The sequence below is a fragment of the Procambarus clarkii genome, chromosome 21, assembly GCF_040958095.1.
Source record: "Procambarus clarkii isolate CNS0578487 chromosome 21, FALCON_Pclarkii_2.0, whole genome shotgun sequence".
In the NCBI taxonomy this organism is placed as follows: Eukaryota; Metazoa; Arthropoda; class Malacostraca; order Decapoda; family Cambaridae; genus Procambarus; species Procambarus clarkii.
In genome coordinates this window covers 29,219,426-29,233,564 of record NC_091170.1, presented here as the reverse complement: position 1 = coordinate 29,233,564, position 14,139 = coordinate 29,219,426, and the positions used below count along the sequence as shown (strand labels likewise).

The window sequence follows — 14,139 nt, the reverse complement described above, 5'->3', positions numbered from 1 at the left end:
CTTTCCAAACAGCTAATGATAAACAGGATAAAGTTTTCTTTGAACTTGTGGCTCTAAATGGTTTTACTGCATCTGTTGCACTTATTAAATTGAAAACCTTCCTGAAGTGTCATTTTACACTTTCATGAGTTTTTATTTGTACGCAAAATGTTTACTTAATTAAGAAGGCGTCGAGTTGTAACATATTTGCATGTTAATCTATGCGTACATATATTACATGTACGCATGAGTCAACATGCGTAAATTTTATATATATATATATATATATATATATATATATATATATATATATATATATATATATATATATATATATATATATATATATATATATTTTCACACATTTCTCAGTACATAATGTTGAGAACCAATACTACCATAAATATTGTTGTGTAATGAACCCAGAATTTTTCATCCCTTGTTAATGAACTTATAGTCAGAGATTATACATTGGCCAGTCACCATGTATAACCTCTGACTCCCATAACATAACCACACGTACACATAGGATAACATTTAATGACGAACGTGTATTACTGAAACTGAAGATTAATGCTCCCTCCAACTTTGCATGTGAAACTAATTACTTTTATTGGCTACGGAGGAAATCAATTATATCCTGGGACTACCGATGTGCTAATAAAGCTAATTATTGTGGTTTTCAAACTCCTCTCCTGAGAGATCTTCTGTTTACTTCTTAAACATGTAATGCTCATCGTGTTCCTTGTTCATTTGATGTTTTGATAAGTACTAATTAATCTAAGGAGGGGCCCTTTATTTAAATTAAATAATAGGAATGTAATATCGTAATAGAAATAACTCATCAACAAAACAAGGGCGTGTTCAAAGTCATTGAACTTAATAGCCTCCTACAATGAGATACAGGTATGAACATTGCTATGAAGGAAATTAAATTGAACACTTTTATTAATAAATTAATAGCAATTTAATAGCAATAGCAATTTAAATTAATAGCAGTAGCAAGGGGGGAAGCTAGTGCTAATTGGCCAGCGAATCACAGTATTGGCCCCTCCTACTTGGGCTTGGGATTGCCCTCAGGTGCACTCAATTGGGGCGCAGCTCTCACTCTGTTGAATATACACTGAAGTGCACTTGAAAAATTGGAATTTATGCAGATAGCGGCACTAATGATCCTGGTAGTCATTAGGTTTTATTGATCATGGCAGTCGATGATAAAATTGAGAGTTTTCCGGTGGAACTCAAACTGTAGCAGTCATAAATAAAGAAAGGAAAGGAATGGTTGTTGTAGCTAGGAAAGCACAGTTGAGTACACACACTTTCGGATTAAATAAAATCAATATAATTGGGAAAATGAAGGGTAAAGATGCTTGAACATTTTGGCAGAGAGATACTTCCTTAGAGCTTTCTCTTACACACATATTCTTTCTTTTCCAAGAATGTGTTGTTGCAAAGGCAAAGTTACCCACTCAGAATGCATGTACCTGGAAAAGGTTATGCATTTTGAGTGGGTTCAGAGGATAACTCCTTCGGCGGTTCTTGAAAGACTGGAAATCAAAGGTGTCGAGGAGGGTACTGAGACCTAGCACGTCAAGTGACGGAACGTCTTCACTGATACTGAAGCTTTAATATTCCATCAAGGTACCAGATGCTGGGTCAGGTGACGCTGTATTCGTGTTATGTTTACAGTGTCACGTGAAAATGAACTGTGCGGATGGTACTTGTGATAAGAGAGGCAATAATGTTACATCACGACAGTTTTCAAATTTGAAAACATCTTGGCCAGTCACCACAGGTAAAGCTCATTACTCATTTGAACATAATAATAAATTAAATTACAGAAGGCCTATAGGCCCATACGGGGCAGCTCCTATTTATATCCACCCAAACTCATTCTAACGTTTGATGTATGTCTAACCTACGCTTGAAATAATCCAACCCCATTTGGCCCTCAATGAGACAATTCTAGTACTAGAGAAGGACCCTCAGTCTAGACAAATATTGAATCTAAGACCAGAAGAACGTAGTAGCAAATTGACCTCAGTGATCTATACCAAACTGGCCAACATCTGGGTCGCTATCAGAAATTTGGACACAGGAGCGTTTGTGAGACCCACGCTTGAGTATACAACCCCGGCGTGGAACCCTCCATTGGAAAAACAGACAACACTAGAACAGGTAAAACAGGAATTTTCCATCTTGAACTGAACTGGGTTCAAGCTTTCAAGAATGAAAGAACTGGACCTGTACACATTAGAAAAGAGGAAGATATAGAGAAGACATGATAGTGACATACAAGATTCTAAGGGAAATTTGTGACAAACAAAGGAGTCTACAAAGAGTTGTTCAAAGCAACAGCTAAACAAGGGTGCACAGGTGGAAACTAATAAGACCAACTAGTCATGGAAATGACAGAAAGAATATTTTAAGTGTTACAGTTGTCAATAAATGGTTAACACACACACACACATACACGAAGAGATCAACTAAATGAGGCAACAACGAGAAGTTTACCAAGTCAACATGTCAAGGGCCTCGCAAGAATAGCAGGTAATTACGACCCAGCTTGACTTGACCCGACATTCACTCTGAACAAGTTAGACATAAGTAAATTCAACTATTAAACCCCTGAGAGTGAGCGATCACTGTGTACTTGGATTTGATTATCTTCTGGGAGTTGAAATGACCTGTTCAGGAAGGTACGAAATAAGAAGGCTGGAATACAGATGGGGAAATTATGGGAAATGGGAAAGTTTCAATCAGGAACACTATGGGACTTTGAACTGGGCCATTACATAAACACATAAATAGGAGTTGAAGCTATTTTCAGTTTTACACATAATCTCTCACGCCTCTCTCTCACGTCACCACACTTCCACATTACTAAATTATCAGATTTCTCCATTGTTTATTTTTTATAAAAAGCCAGCCCATTAAAACGAACCGTTATTTACAAAGTGTACTCGTATTTTAGTATTTCCCACAATCGTTAACCGCGCTGTTTTCCGTCTTCAACAACAGAACCAATACACACAAAAGACATTCCTAGAGTTGTAAGGGAAAAAAAATGTTTGCCAGTTGACATCACATGTCTGAGACACACATCAACTTGATGACATCAGCTGCACATGAAAGATTGGCAAATATATGGAATATTTCATGAAATCTAGAAAACGTTAATCAAAACAGAATATTTCAGAACTCTAGAAAACCTTAATTAAAACAAAACTGAGCTCCTATTTCACGAAACCCAAGGCAAAACTGAAAGAAACAGAAAAAGAAGACATGATCACGACATACATAGTTATTAAAGTGATAGAAAGGGATAATAACGCGAGATAGTAATAGGAAGCAGCAAATGCCCATTAGAAATAAATTATCAAGTGGTATGAATGTGAAGTGAGACTGGAATATGTGGGGAAGAGGAGGATTAATTGGGTGCCAGGTGAGGGAGAGTGCCAGGTGAGGGAGAGTGCCAGGGAGGTGGGATGACGAAGGAGAAACAAGTGTTGTCAGTAACCCCTCCCAGTCGGAGCTGGGAAGCAGTTGCAACAGGAGCATCTACGAGCCTCTTGGTGCCAGTCGACTCCACCACCCTCCTGGTGCACCTCGTCCCTACTTCTTCCACTGTCCTGGAAAAGTCATCGCGGAAGTAACGGCAAGATGCGGAGAGGTAAGTGAATAGTTGGATGGATGGTTGGATGGATTGATGAAGGGATAGATGGATGAATTCACAGATCAATAGATGAATTCATGAATTGGTATATTGGAACGAGAATGGACGAATGTGAGGAATGATGGATAGGTAGGTGGATGGATGGATGGATGGATGGATGGAAAGGAAGTAAAGTTTAAGAGAGTCAGTCTAAGGTTGATATAACATTAGTGGAAGTTCCCGGGTGTAAGGGACACTAGTGGAAGCCCCCGGGTGTAAGGGACACTAGTGGAAGCCCCCGGGTGTAAGGGACACTAGTGGAAGCCCCCGGGTGTAAGGGACACTAGTGGAAGCCCCCGGGTGTAAGGGACACTAGTGGAAGCCCCCGGGTGTAAGGGACACTAGTGGAAGCCCCCGGGTGTAAGGGACACTAGTGGAAGCCCCCGGGTGTAAGGGACACTAGTGGAAGCCCCCGGGTGTAAGGGACACTAGTGGAAGCCCCCGGGTGTAAGGGACACTAGTGGAAGCCCCCGGGTGTAAGGGACACTAGTGGAAGCCCGCGGGTGTAAGGGACACTAGTGGAAGCCCCCGGGTGTAAGGGACACTAGCGGAAGCCCCCGGGTGTAAGGGACACTAGTGGAAGCCCCCGGGTGTAAGGGACACTAGCGGAAGCCTGCGGATAGTTTCCATTATTTGTCCTATAGCCTTTCTAGGCTATTGACAAACTGCTGTTGTTAGCAGTGCTAGTCCACCTGCTATTGTTAACAGTGCTAGTTTACATGTTGCTGTTAGCAGTGCTAGTCCACCTGCTATTGTTAACAGTGCTAGTTTACATGTTGCTGTTAGCAGTGCTAATCCACCTGCTGTTGTTAGCAGTGCTAGTCCACCTGCTATTGTTAACAGTGCTAGTTTACATGTTGCTGTTAGCAGTGCTAATCCACCTGCTGTTGTTAGCAGTGCTAGTCCACCTGCTATTATTAACTGTGCTAGTCTCCTTCTGTTGCTAACTTTGGTTAGTCCACCTGCTAGTATTATCTATGTAATCTACCGGATATAAGAAACTGTTATTCCTCCTCCTGTCACTAGCATTGTCAGCCCGCTTGCTGTTGTTGTTATAATTTATAACATATCATTATATGTTATAACTCTGGGGGAAGAGTGAGAGTGGAGGTTACAGATGTGCAGGTAGGAGAGGAAAGGTGCCGGCGCAGTAGTTCAGGTGTGCAAGTGGATGGCTGCTGCATAAAGAGGGAAAAAAATTGTGAGTTATGAAGGCAGGTGTATGTGTGAAGACGTGTTTTGAAACCATGATTGTAATGCTGTGTTTTGTGAGAGGAGTTGGAAACATTTTCTAGCATTTGTGATAAGTACTGTGTGGATATTAATGGGTTCATAGTTGTATGTATATATGTATACTTTGGTGTATGTATATAATAGTATACTTTGGATTATGTATGTATATATGTATACTTTGAAGGTTTTGAAACAACTTTGCTGGTACTTTTTTTGTTGGGTTATGCTATTGGTTATATTGAGGTTAATAAATATGTTTGTGTTTTCAAGTGTGTTTGTATGAGTATGTGTGTGTGTGTGTGAGGGGGAGAGAGGGGGAGAACTATACATATTGGGTGAACATATACGTACAGGGGGTGCATATATGAATGAGATGAGCTTGTATAAATGGGTTGATGTAGTACGAATGGAGATGTATTTGCATAAATGGGGTGTGCTTGTATGAATAGGGTGTGTTTGTATTAATGTAATGCGCTTGTATTAATGAACTGTACTTGTATGGGAATGTGCTTGCATGAATGGAATGCGCTTGTATGAATGAGGTTTACTTGTATGTATGGAGGAATGCTTGTATGTATGGGGGTGTACTCGTATGTAGGGGCGTGCTTGTGCTTGTATGTGTAAGGTGTCCTTGTGGCGCGTAGCCATCATGTATATTTGTAACCAGAGAACAGGAAGAGAGCCTTCAGTCCTTCTCTCTTGTCCTCACCTGTCCAGAGAGGACTAGCGAACCAGCGATAATTATGTGCAATATTATTTGGTTTTACTCCTCTCTCTCTCTCTACCCAACTACTTGGGTTGGACGGTAGAGCGACAGTCTCGTTTCATACAATTCGGCGTTCAATCCCCGACCGTCCAAGTGGTTGGGCACCATTCCTTCCCCCACATCCCATCTCAAACACTTATCCTCGTCCCTTTCAAGTGCGATATAGTGTTCCCTTCCCTTCTCTCTCTTTCAATCACTCTCTCTCTCTCTCTCTCTCTCTCTCTCTCTCTCTCTCTCTCTCTCTCTCTCTCTCTCTCTCTCTCTCTCTCTCTCTCTCTCTCTCTCTCTCTCTCTCTTGTTGTATATTTAGCCATTCTCTATCTTCTCTCTCTCCTTTTATGCTCCAACCGACACCAAATACCCCGGCCCACAGTGATGCTGGTACAGACTGCCGTACTGGTAACACTGATGCTGGTAGTGGGAACAGTCATCTCTCTGTGTCTCCGGCATCGTAGCAGCAGCTGCACCAGGTACTACCAAAAATATCCACTTTCATTAAAGTAAAGGTAATGTTTAAGAGTTTGGTTTTTTCCTAATTTAACTTTCCTCGTGATCAGAAAACGTATAATTTTTGTGCTATTGTATAAACACAAGCGTATGTGCGTATGATAACCCGATGCTCTTAAGCTCGAGAAAGCGTACAAATCACCACAAAATAAACTCACTATTTATGACTGTGTTGAACGTATAAACATAGCTGTAATTAGTGTGTTATAAGCTGCATTTTGCAGTTATAACTTCTTAGTGTCAAGTGAAAAACTTTAGACTTAATGTTCACGGCTCATTTGCGACCTTATTTGTAATATATATATGTGTCTATATAAATATAGACCCAAATTTGATTATATTTGCTCACATTTATCTATATTTGCCTATATTTGCCTATATTTACACATATTTGTCTATATTTACCCATATTTGTCTATATTTACCCATATTTGTCTATATTTACCAATATTTGTCTATATATATTCATACGTACACATATTGACCCATATTACACCAGATTTAACTATATTTACTTACAATTATCAATATTTTGCTAAGTGTAATATTGTGCCATAGAATTATTATTATTATTATTGTGAGGGAATAAGGATTTTCACATGTTTTCAGCAGTGTGTCTACTAAATGTAATCATTATAACAGTTTCTCTAAATAGATCTTTCACAAAAGATATTGTTTTGAAAGTTGTATCACTTATATGTCTTTTTTTTATTAACAGTATCAATAATACAAATTACTTTCTCAGTCTAAACTTAATGGAATTAATATTTAATATCTATCTTTATTCACCCATTCTTCTACTCAAATCTATTACCTAATATTCTCTCTTCACCAAAAACTTCCTGACCACATGATGTCCAGAGAGCCACTCAGCCATGATGACTTGGTCGACGAGGTTGTACCCGCCTTCCCTTTGAAAACTCACAACCACAGCCACCACCCAGGTAAACTCCCCTCTCAGTACCCACAGCCACTCCCACCACCCAGGTAAACTCCCCTCTCAGTACCCACAACCACTCCCACCACCCAGGTAAACTCCCCTCTCAGTACCCACAACCACAGCCACCACCCAGGTAAACTCCCCTCTCAGTACCCACAACCACTCCCACCACCCAGGTAAACATAATTGGGTGGTGGGATGTTACGACCCACCTGGTTTTCACATGTGTGCGTATCTTATTTATTCCGTGCCAATTTGTCTAGTATGAGTGGTATTTACATATAATGGATTGGCTGCTATATTATGTTTATGATAGGATGTGGTGGTAGCATATTTTATGCTATACGTGATCAGATGTGAACCGTGATAAGGGCTGGTTTTATATATGTGAGTGAGAAGAGCAAGTCGGTGGGTCGGTACTGTTGCCTGTTTGTAATAATAATAATAATTTATTTAGAAACAGTACATACATAGTTGCAGAGTTACAGAACAAACATTCTGTTAGATTTAAAGATAGAGGTAGTACATACAATACCTAAAGCCACTAGTACGCAAAGCGTTTCAAGTTGTTTCATCATACAGAATTATTATCTTCTTTTACGAATGTTTAGTGTTTTAGTTATACTTCCCAAATGTGGAGAATATTATAGTAGTGTGATTGTGTCTGTTTTTGAGTGATTATCTCAAGTGTGTCCAAGTGTGTTAGTCACGAGGGTTGTGTCAGACGATTGGTTGGTGAGGGAGGAGGCGTCTGTGTGGGGGGCAACCTCGCCTGGAGACCTCAGTGCTATAGTGTTGGTCCACCGGACCAAACAGACCTTCCACCAGACTCCACCGGTTGGCGGTGGAGTCTGGTGGAAGGTTGTCTGTAAAAGATAAGTCTGTTGTGTTTCCTGTTGTTAGGCTTTATTGTGTTTAATCAGTCTGGCATACTAGAAAGTGTTATACATGTATAAATATTATTAAAAAGTGATTGAGTGATACCCTGGATATCTGGATATATATTATTTTCTGTGTCGTCTCCTTTAAGTAAACTGATTTTATCGTTAACATAGTATTGATTCACCCCATTTCTCCCTAGATAAGCTTGTATTATATTAATTTTAGGTGAATTTAAGTAACTGTGAGATAGAATGAACACAGGGAGACTAGCGAGACGTTCTATGGGAGTCTTGAGCCTGAACAATCTTTAGGACTGTTGAGCCTTATGTTAATATTACTTTATATCTACGTCCTACAATTTTTTGGCAAAACAAATTATTGTATGACATTTACACATGTCATTCCTTGCCAGTTTCCTCATCGGCTTGGCATAAATAGCCAACAACACACTAGAACACATAACTTGTGAATGCCAGGAGCAGCAGGAGTCCCAGCACTGGTCTTCTGTAAACCATGATTCGGATATAAGACTGTAGAAGTGGATCGTTTCCGGCATTGATTATAAAGAACATAAATGAGAGAGGGTTGGTGGAAACAAGAGATGCCTTACTTAAGCTAATAAGCCTTTTGCAGGTTACGTAGTTCTGTTGTTTGTGTGTGTACAGAGGAGGCGCTGCAGGAGACGCAGAAGGTGCGGGTGCTGTGTTGGGTGATGACTCGTCCAGAGACACACCACAGCAAGGCCGTCCACGTCAAGGCCACCTGGGGCGCCCGCTGTGACAAGCTTATCTTCATGAGCTCCAAGAATGGTCAGTAGTACCCCCTCAGAGTGGTCAATGGCCCTCATGTTAGTGAGTAGCGGTCCTCAGAGGTACTCTTCAAAGTGCTTGGGGTTTCTGTTCAGAATGGTCAGTGGATGTCCTCAGAATGGTTAATGGCCTTTCTCAGAATGAATAATGGTCCTCCAGAAAATGGGTCATTGACCATCCTAGTTATTAATAGAATAATAGAATTAACTTAATAAATCTTGAGAGCAACAATTGGCATCTGTAATGCACAGGATGAGTGACATTCCCACCATCTTTCTTTTATATTCCAGCTCCCTGGAATATTGGGGTCATCTGGAACAACTTCCCGCTGCCCTTGACCCTCTCCCCTTCTGTTGCTTATTCTCCTACTCCAATACCAGTTGTCTTGCCCCTACTGAGGGTCACCTTCTTGACCCCTCATGAAGGTGACCCTCAGAAGCTGTTCTTCACAGCTTTGTGCCTTCTTGACATCTTCTACCAAGATGGTAATTATGGAGGTGTTGAAGAAGGTCGTATCCACAGACACTCAACTTGGGACTATCGACCTTGGTCTTGGTGAGGGGAGGAACGTGTTGTGGGGCAAGACAAAGGCAGCCTTCACCTACGTCTACAACAACTACTTGACTCAATACGACTGGTTCTTTAAGGCCGACGACGACACGTAAGTCACCTCGCAGATCTACGTCGATAACGATGCGTAAGTTACTTCAGAACTCTACGTAAACTGGAGGTAGACTTGAAATAATCTGTGTCTGAGTGCAAATTTTCACTGATAATCATCAGTCCATCATTTATTGCCAGTCATCAATTTAACTGTAAGAAGTAGTCAATCATGTATCGCTAACAGTTACAAACTTCAACCAGTCTCACTTGCAGCTACAGTCGTCAACTAACTTGTTATTGACCGTCTCCTAGCCACCTGTCACAGTTCAAGTTTCAGCCAATATCTCGTTACCAGTCATTCATCTGTTACTGCCAGTCTTATATATATCAACTAGTTAATGTCCATTCAATTCACAAATTTGCCTTCAACATTTCATTTCAACAACGTTCACCAACTAGACAGTCACATCCACTAAGAGTTAGCAATCCTCCTGATACTGAAAGACCCACTCATGTTCCTATCTGCAGCAACTAATCAGTTATCAATATAAATTTCATAATCACAGTCTTCAGCACATTCATCTATATCAGTCATCAACCCAAATATCACTATCAGTTAAAATCCTCAACTATTGATTCAGTACCAGTCTAAATTCTCCACCAATGTTTCACTGCCAGTCTAAATCATGCAAGAACATGTTACTGTTAGTCACGGTCATCAACCATCAGTCGCATCCATCAACCACCAGTCACAAGCAGTCTAACCGCAGTCAAATTCATCAACTACCAGTCAGAGTCATCAACCACCAGTCAGTCACTAACCACCAGTCACAAACAGTCTACCACTCAGGTACGCCATCATGGAGAACATGCGCTACATGCTTTCTCTGTACGACCCCAACTTCCCCATCTACTTCGGCTCAAGGTTCAGGAAGTTCACCAAACAAGGCTACATGAGTGGAGGTAAGTGGGTGATTGTAGGTGGGTGAGAGACTAAGTGCAATAGCTGAGTGTGAAGTTGAATGTGAGTTAGAGACTATAGTAAGGTGAGAGACAATTATTTTATTTATTAACCATACTGTGCTACCTGTTGTTAAAATGTATTTTGAAACCCTGGATATATTAACTAAAGATTTGTATAATCCTTCCATTATTTTGTTAATGTTAATGAAAACAAATGTTATTCGCACTGTCTCTTCTGCTTCGTCTGCCTATGTGTTTGTCTGTCTTTCTGTCTATCTTTCTGCTTGTCTGTCACTTTCTCTCCCTGGCTGTGGTCGCAGGTGGAGGGTACGTGTTGAGCAGGGAGGCCTTGAAGCAGTTTGTGGAGGTGGCGCAGCCTGACAAGAAGCTCTGTCAGCAGGATAACACTGGCGCCGAGGATGCTGAGATGGGTCAGTGGATGCTGAGATGGGTCAGTGGATGCTGAGATGGGTCAGTGGTTGCTGAGATGGGTCAGTGGATGCTGAGATGGGTCAGTGGATATTGAGATGGGTCAGTGGATGCTGAGATGGGTCAGTGGATGCTGAGATGGGTCAGTGGATGTTGAGATGGGTCAGTGGATGTTGAGATGGGTCAGTGGATGCTGAGATGGATAAATGGATGCCGGGATGAGTCAGTGAATACTGAAATGAGCTAGTGGATGCTACGATGGGTCAGTGGATGTTTTAATTAGTTAACTGATGAGGATAGATTATGAGTCGGGTCCGTGGATGCTGCATTGGGTGAAAAGATGGCGAGACAGGGGTTGGGGGTAGAAATAGCCAAGCTACTTTATCCCTTTGAGATGTATTTCTTTCTTATCTCAATAAACATACTTGAACTTGAATGCCGAGACGGATCAGTAAATGCGAAAATGATTCAATGCAGGAGAATTTACCTAGAACTTTTACAAATAAATTGACCAAGCTACCCGTCATTTTCTGTATATATTCAAAGGAACGAATTATATTTGTAATTTTCCTAAAAATTTTGCATAGCTCTATGAACAGGCAAAAAACTATTGAACAATATAAGGGTCTGTTGGTCTTTGAATTCCTTTGAAATCCTTCGTTACTGGCTGCAGGAAAGTGTCTAGACAATATTGGAGTTGTGGCCGGAGACTCCCGGGACAATATGGGTCGAGGCCGCTTCTTTCCCCTCACCCCCAGCACGCACCTCTTCAATGGCGTCCCTAACTGGTACCTCGACTACGTCTACTACACGCCCGACACGGTACGGCACCCACAGTACGGTACGTCACATTATTTCTATACTCCAGTACTTGGAATGTGCACTGATGCCTTAACCTGTCGACCCGTCCTCAGGGCCTCAACTGCTGCTCAGACTCGGCTGTGACCTTCCACTACGTTGATACCCAGTTGATGTACTTGATGGAGTACCTGTTGTACCACCTGAGGCCCCACGGTCTCCACCCCAACCACCCCGTTCCGGTACCTCTTCCTCCGGACCTAGACAGCATACATCCCCAGGCGAGTCAGAACCCACGACTCTGCTTCGTGGCTCTAACACCGTCACAAAATGTGGAATACCTTGCCACAGGAAAATTTTACCTCCCGTCTCATACATGTATAATATTCACTTCGAGCGTCAGAGATAGACGGAGACTGAGACAGTGATGTAGAGACCGAGAGAAACGAGAGACAAATAGACTGTGAAATAGATGAAGAAACAGAGAGACAGAGAGCGATAAATTTATATATTTAAAGTTCAAATATTCCAAACATTTAAATTAGACTTTTTACTTATGAAATTGAGGTAAATTTACCAAATACCTTTTTTTTAACTCATTAGCCACTAATATTTTCTACTATTGTTTATCGTAAACTTAAATATACGAGATTAAGTTTACATTAACTAAGTTTTTGTCCCAAACTTTTTAAGTTGAATACAGTTAGAACTTTATTAAATAGAGCTTTCACTCTTTATTCTGATAATAAACTATTTGACTATGAAATAAACTTCTCGCATAGCCTCTTGTAATCAAATACTCTTCGAAGTTAATTATTTTATAGTTTTGTGAAAATTCTTAAATACTAAATTTCTACCTAGCGTCAAAATTTCTACATATCCTAAAAAAAAAAAAAAAAAAAATTAGGTTTCATTTTCACTCTGGGTGCTGTTAGAAAGGAATATTAGAAAGGAACTTCGTAATATTATTAGACATTCTTATCCACAAATATGCTTACAGATTGTGTTTAACTAACTACTACACAATTGGAAAAAATTTAAAAACCGAGAGAACCTTAACCCTCTGACCTCAGAGGGTTAAGGCAATGTTTACCTTTCTACCTCACAATACCTTAAACACGACATCTAAGAGTATAATGGTATCTTTCACCGCACAGGTTTGCCCCTTAGACAGGTTGCGTCCTCTTCTATTAGAGACCACTGAAAAGAAATGAGCCATTATCTCACACACAACCATTTCACTTCTCTGATTTCCAAATCTTTCCGACTAGATCTCAATATCTTGAAATGTATCTCGATCGCGAAAATGAGATCCGCGTTGAACACTTCTGAGTTTTTGAACTCAGCAGTTTACATAGTATTTTGCAACCCGTTCTTATCAACAAAGTCCAGATGCTCGATATTCCAGCTTACAACCCCCCCCCCCCGCCGCCAACCCTCCCCTTATTTATAAAATTCATAACTATGATTATACAATTAAAATAAACCCGTACATAGAAGGTAATGATAGCTATCATATTGTCATGAATTTCTTGACTAAAAGGCTTTTTACCTACTTGCAAATTTTGTTGTGTTGATACCACCAATCAAATCATTTAATTGATCGATGTAATTACTTTAGTCACTAGTTATTACAACACTAGGCCAGTGTGGTTGTCTTTCCATTTCGAGACTTTCGATGGCGTGGAGAGGGGTGACCCGCTGCATGGGTGACAGCTTCTCCCCCGTATCTGCCTACCCTGGCTTCTTCATCCTCTATTAATTATCCTTCACATTTCAGATGCTTATGAACCGAGGTGTAACAACGTCAACTGCAGGAACGAAGCAGGAAACAGCAGGAATGAATAAAGAAGAATCAGGAAGTAAGCCGGAAATAAGCAGGTTGTAAGCAGGAACGAAGCGGGAAGTAATATGGAGGGATAAGAATGAAGCAGAGATGGAGCAGGAAGAAACGAAGGGGACATACAAAGATGAGGAAGCAGTAGAAATGTAGATGAAAATATGAACTGAGCAAGAAGCAACAGGAAAGAAGCTGACAGAATAAGATGTTGAGTAACAAGAAACAAGTAACATTAACTAAGGAAATAGTATAACGCAGCAGGAGTAACAGGGATGTATCAGGAAGTAACAAAAACGGAGCAGAGAGGAGCACAATGATCTATGCTCACCTAAAAAAACATGCAGTGCAAATTATTATTAAAAGAGAGAGAGAGAGAGAGAGAGAGAGAGAGAGAGAGAGAGAGAGAGAGAGAGAGAGAGAGAGAGAGAGAGAGAGAGAGAGAGAGAGAGAGAGAGAGAACGCTTTCTGTATCAGAGTGGTAGAAAGCTTACAACCAATTTCAGCCTGTGTTCGAGCACAAAAGAGATCTGACTTTGGTACCGATCCTTTAATGTTTGCTCCTGTTTACCTAGCAGTAATTGGAGACGTGGCTTTGAACCCACTGCCAGATTTTGTTCGCAGGGGAAAACTACTGGGGCAAGGCTTAAGATGATCTACGGGAAGTTAAAGCCTTAA

The 14,139-nt window shown here is 40.7% G+C and overlaps 1 protein-coding gene across 1 annotated transcript; it reads left to right on the top strand.

The window, feature by feature from the left end:
• Positions 1–3,436: 3,436 nt before the first annotated feature.
• On the top strand, positions 3,437–13,512 carry LOC123753837 (glycoprotein-N-acetylgalactosamine 3-beta-galactosyltransferase 1). Its single transcript, XM_069328637.1, has 10 exons — positions 3,437–3,652; positions 6,067–6,163; positions 7,062–7,144; positions 8,688–8,831; positions 9,354–9,492; positions 10,285–10,397; positions 10,718–10,828; positions 11,500–11,648; positions 11,741–12,022; positions 13,405–13,512. Exons 1-10 carry the CDS (start codon positions 3,643–3,645, stop codon positions 13,510–13,512), a joined length of 1,236 nt encoding a protein of 411 aa, XP_069184738.1. The 5' UTR covers positions 3,437–3,642.
• The last annotated feature ends 627 nt before the right edge of the window (positions 13,513–14,139 follow it).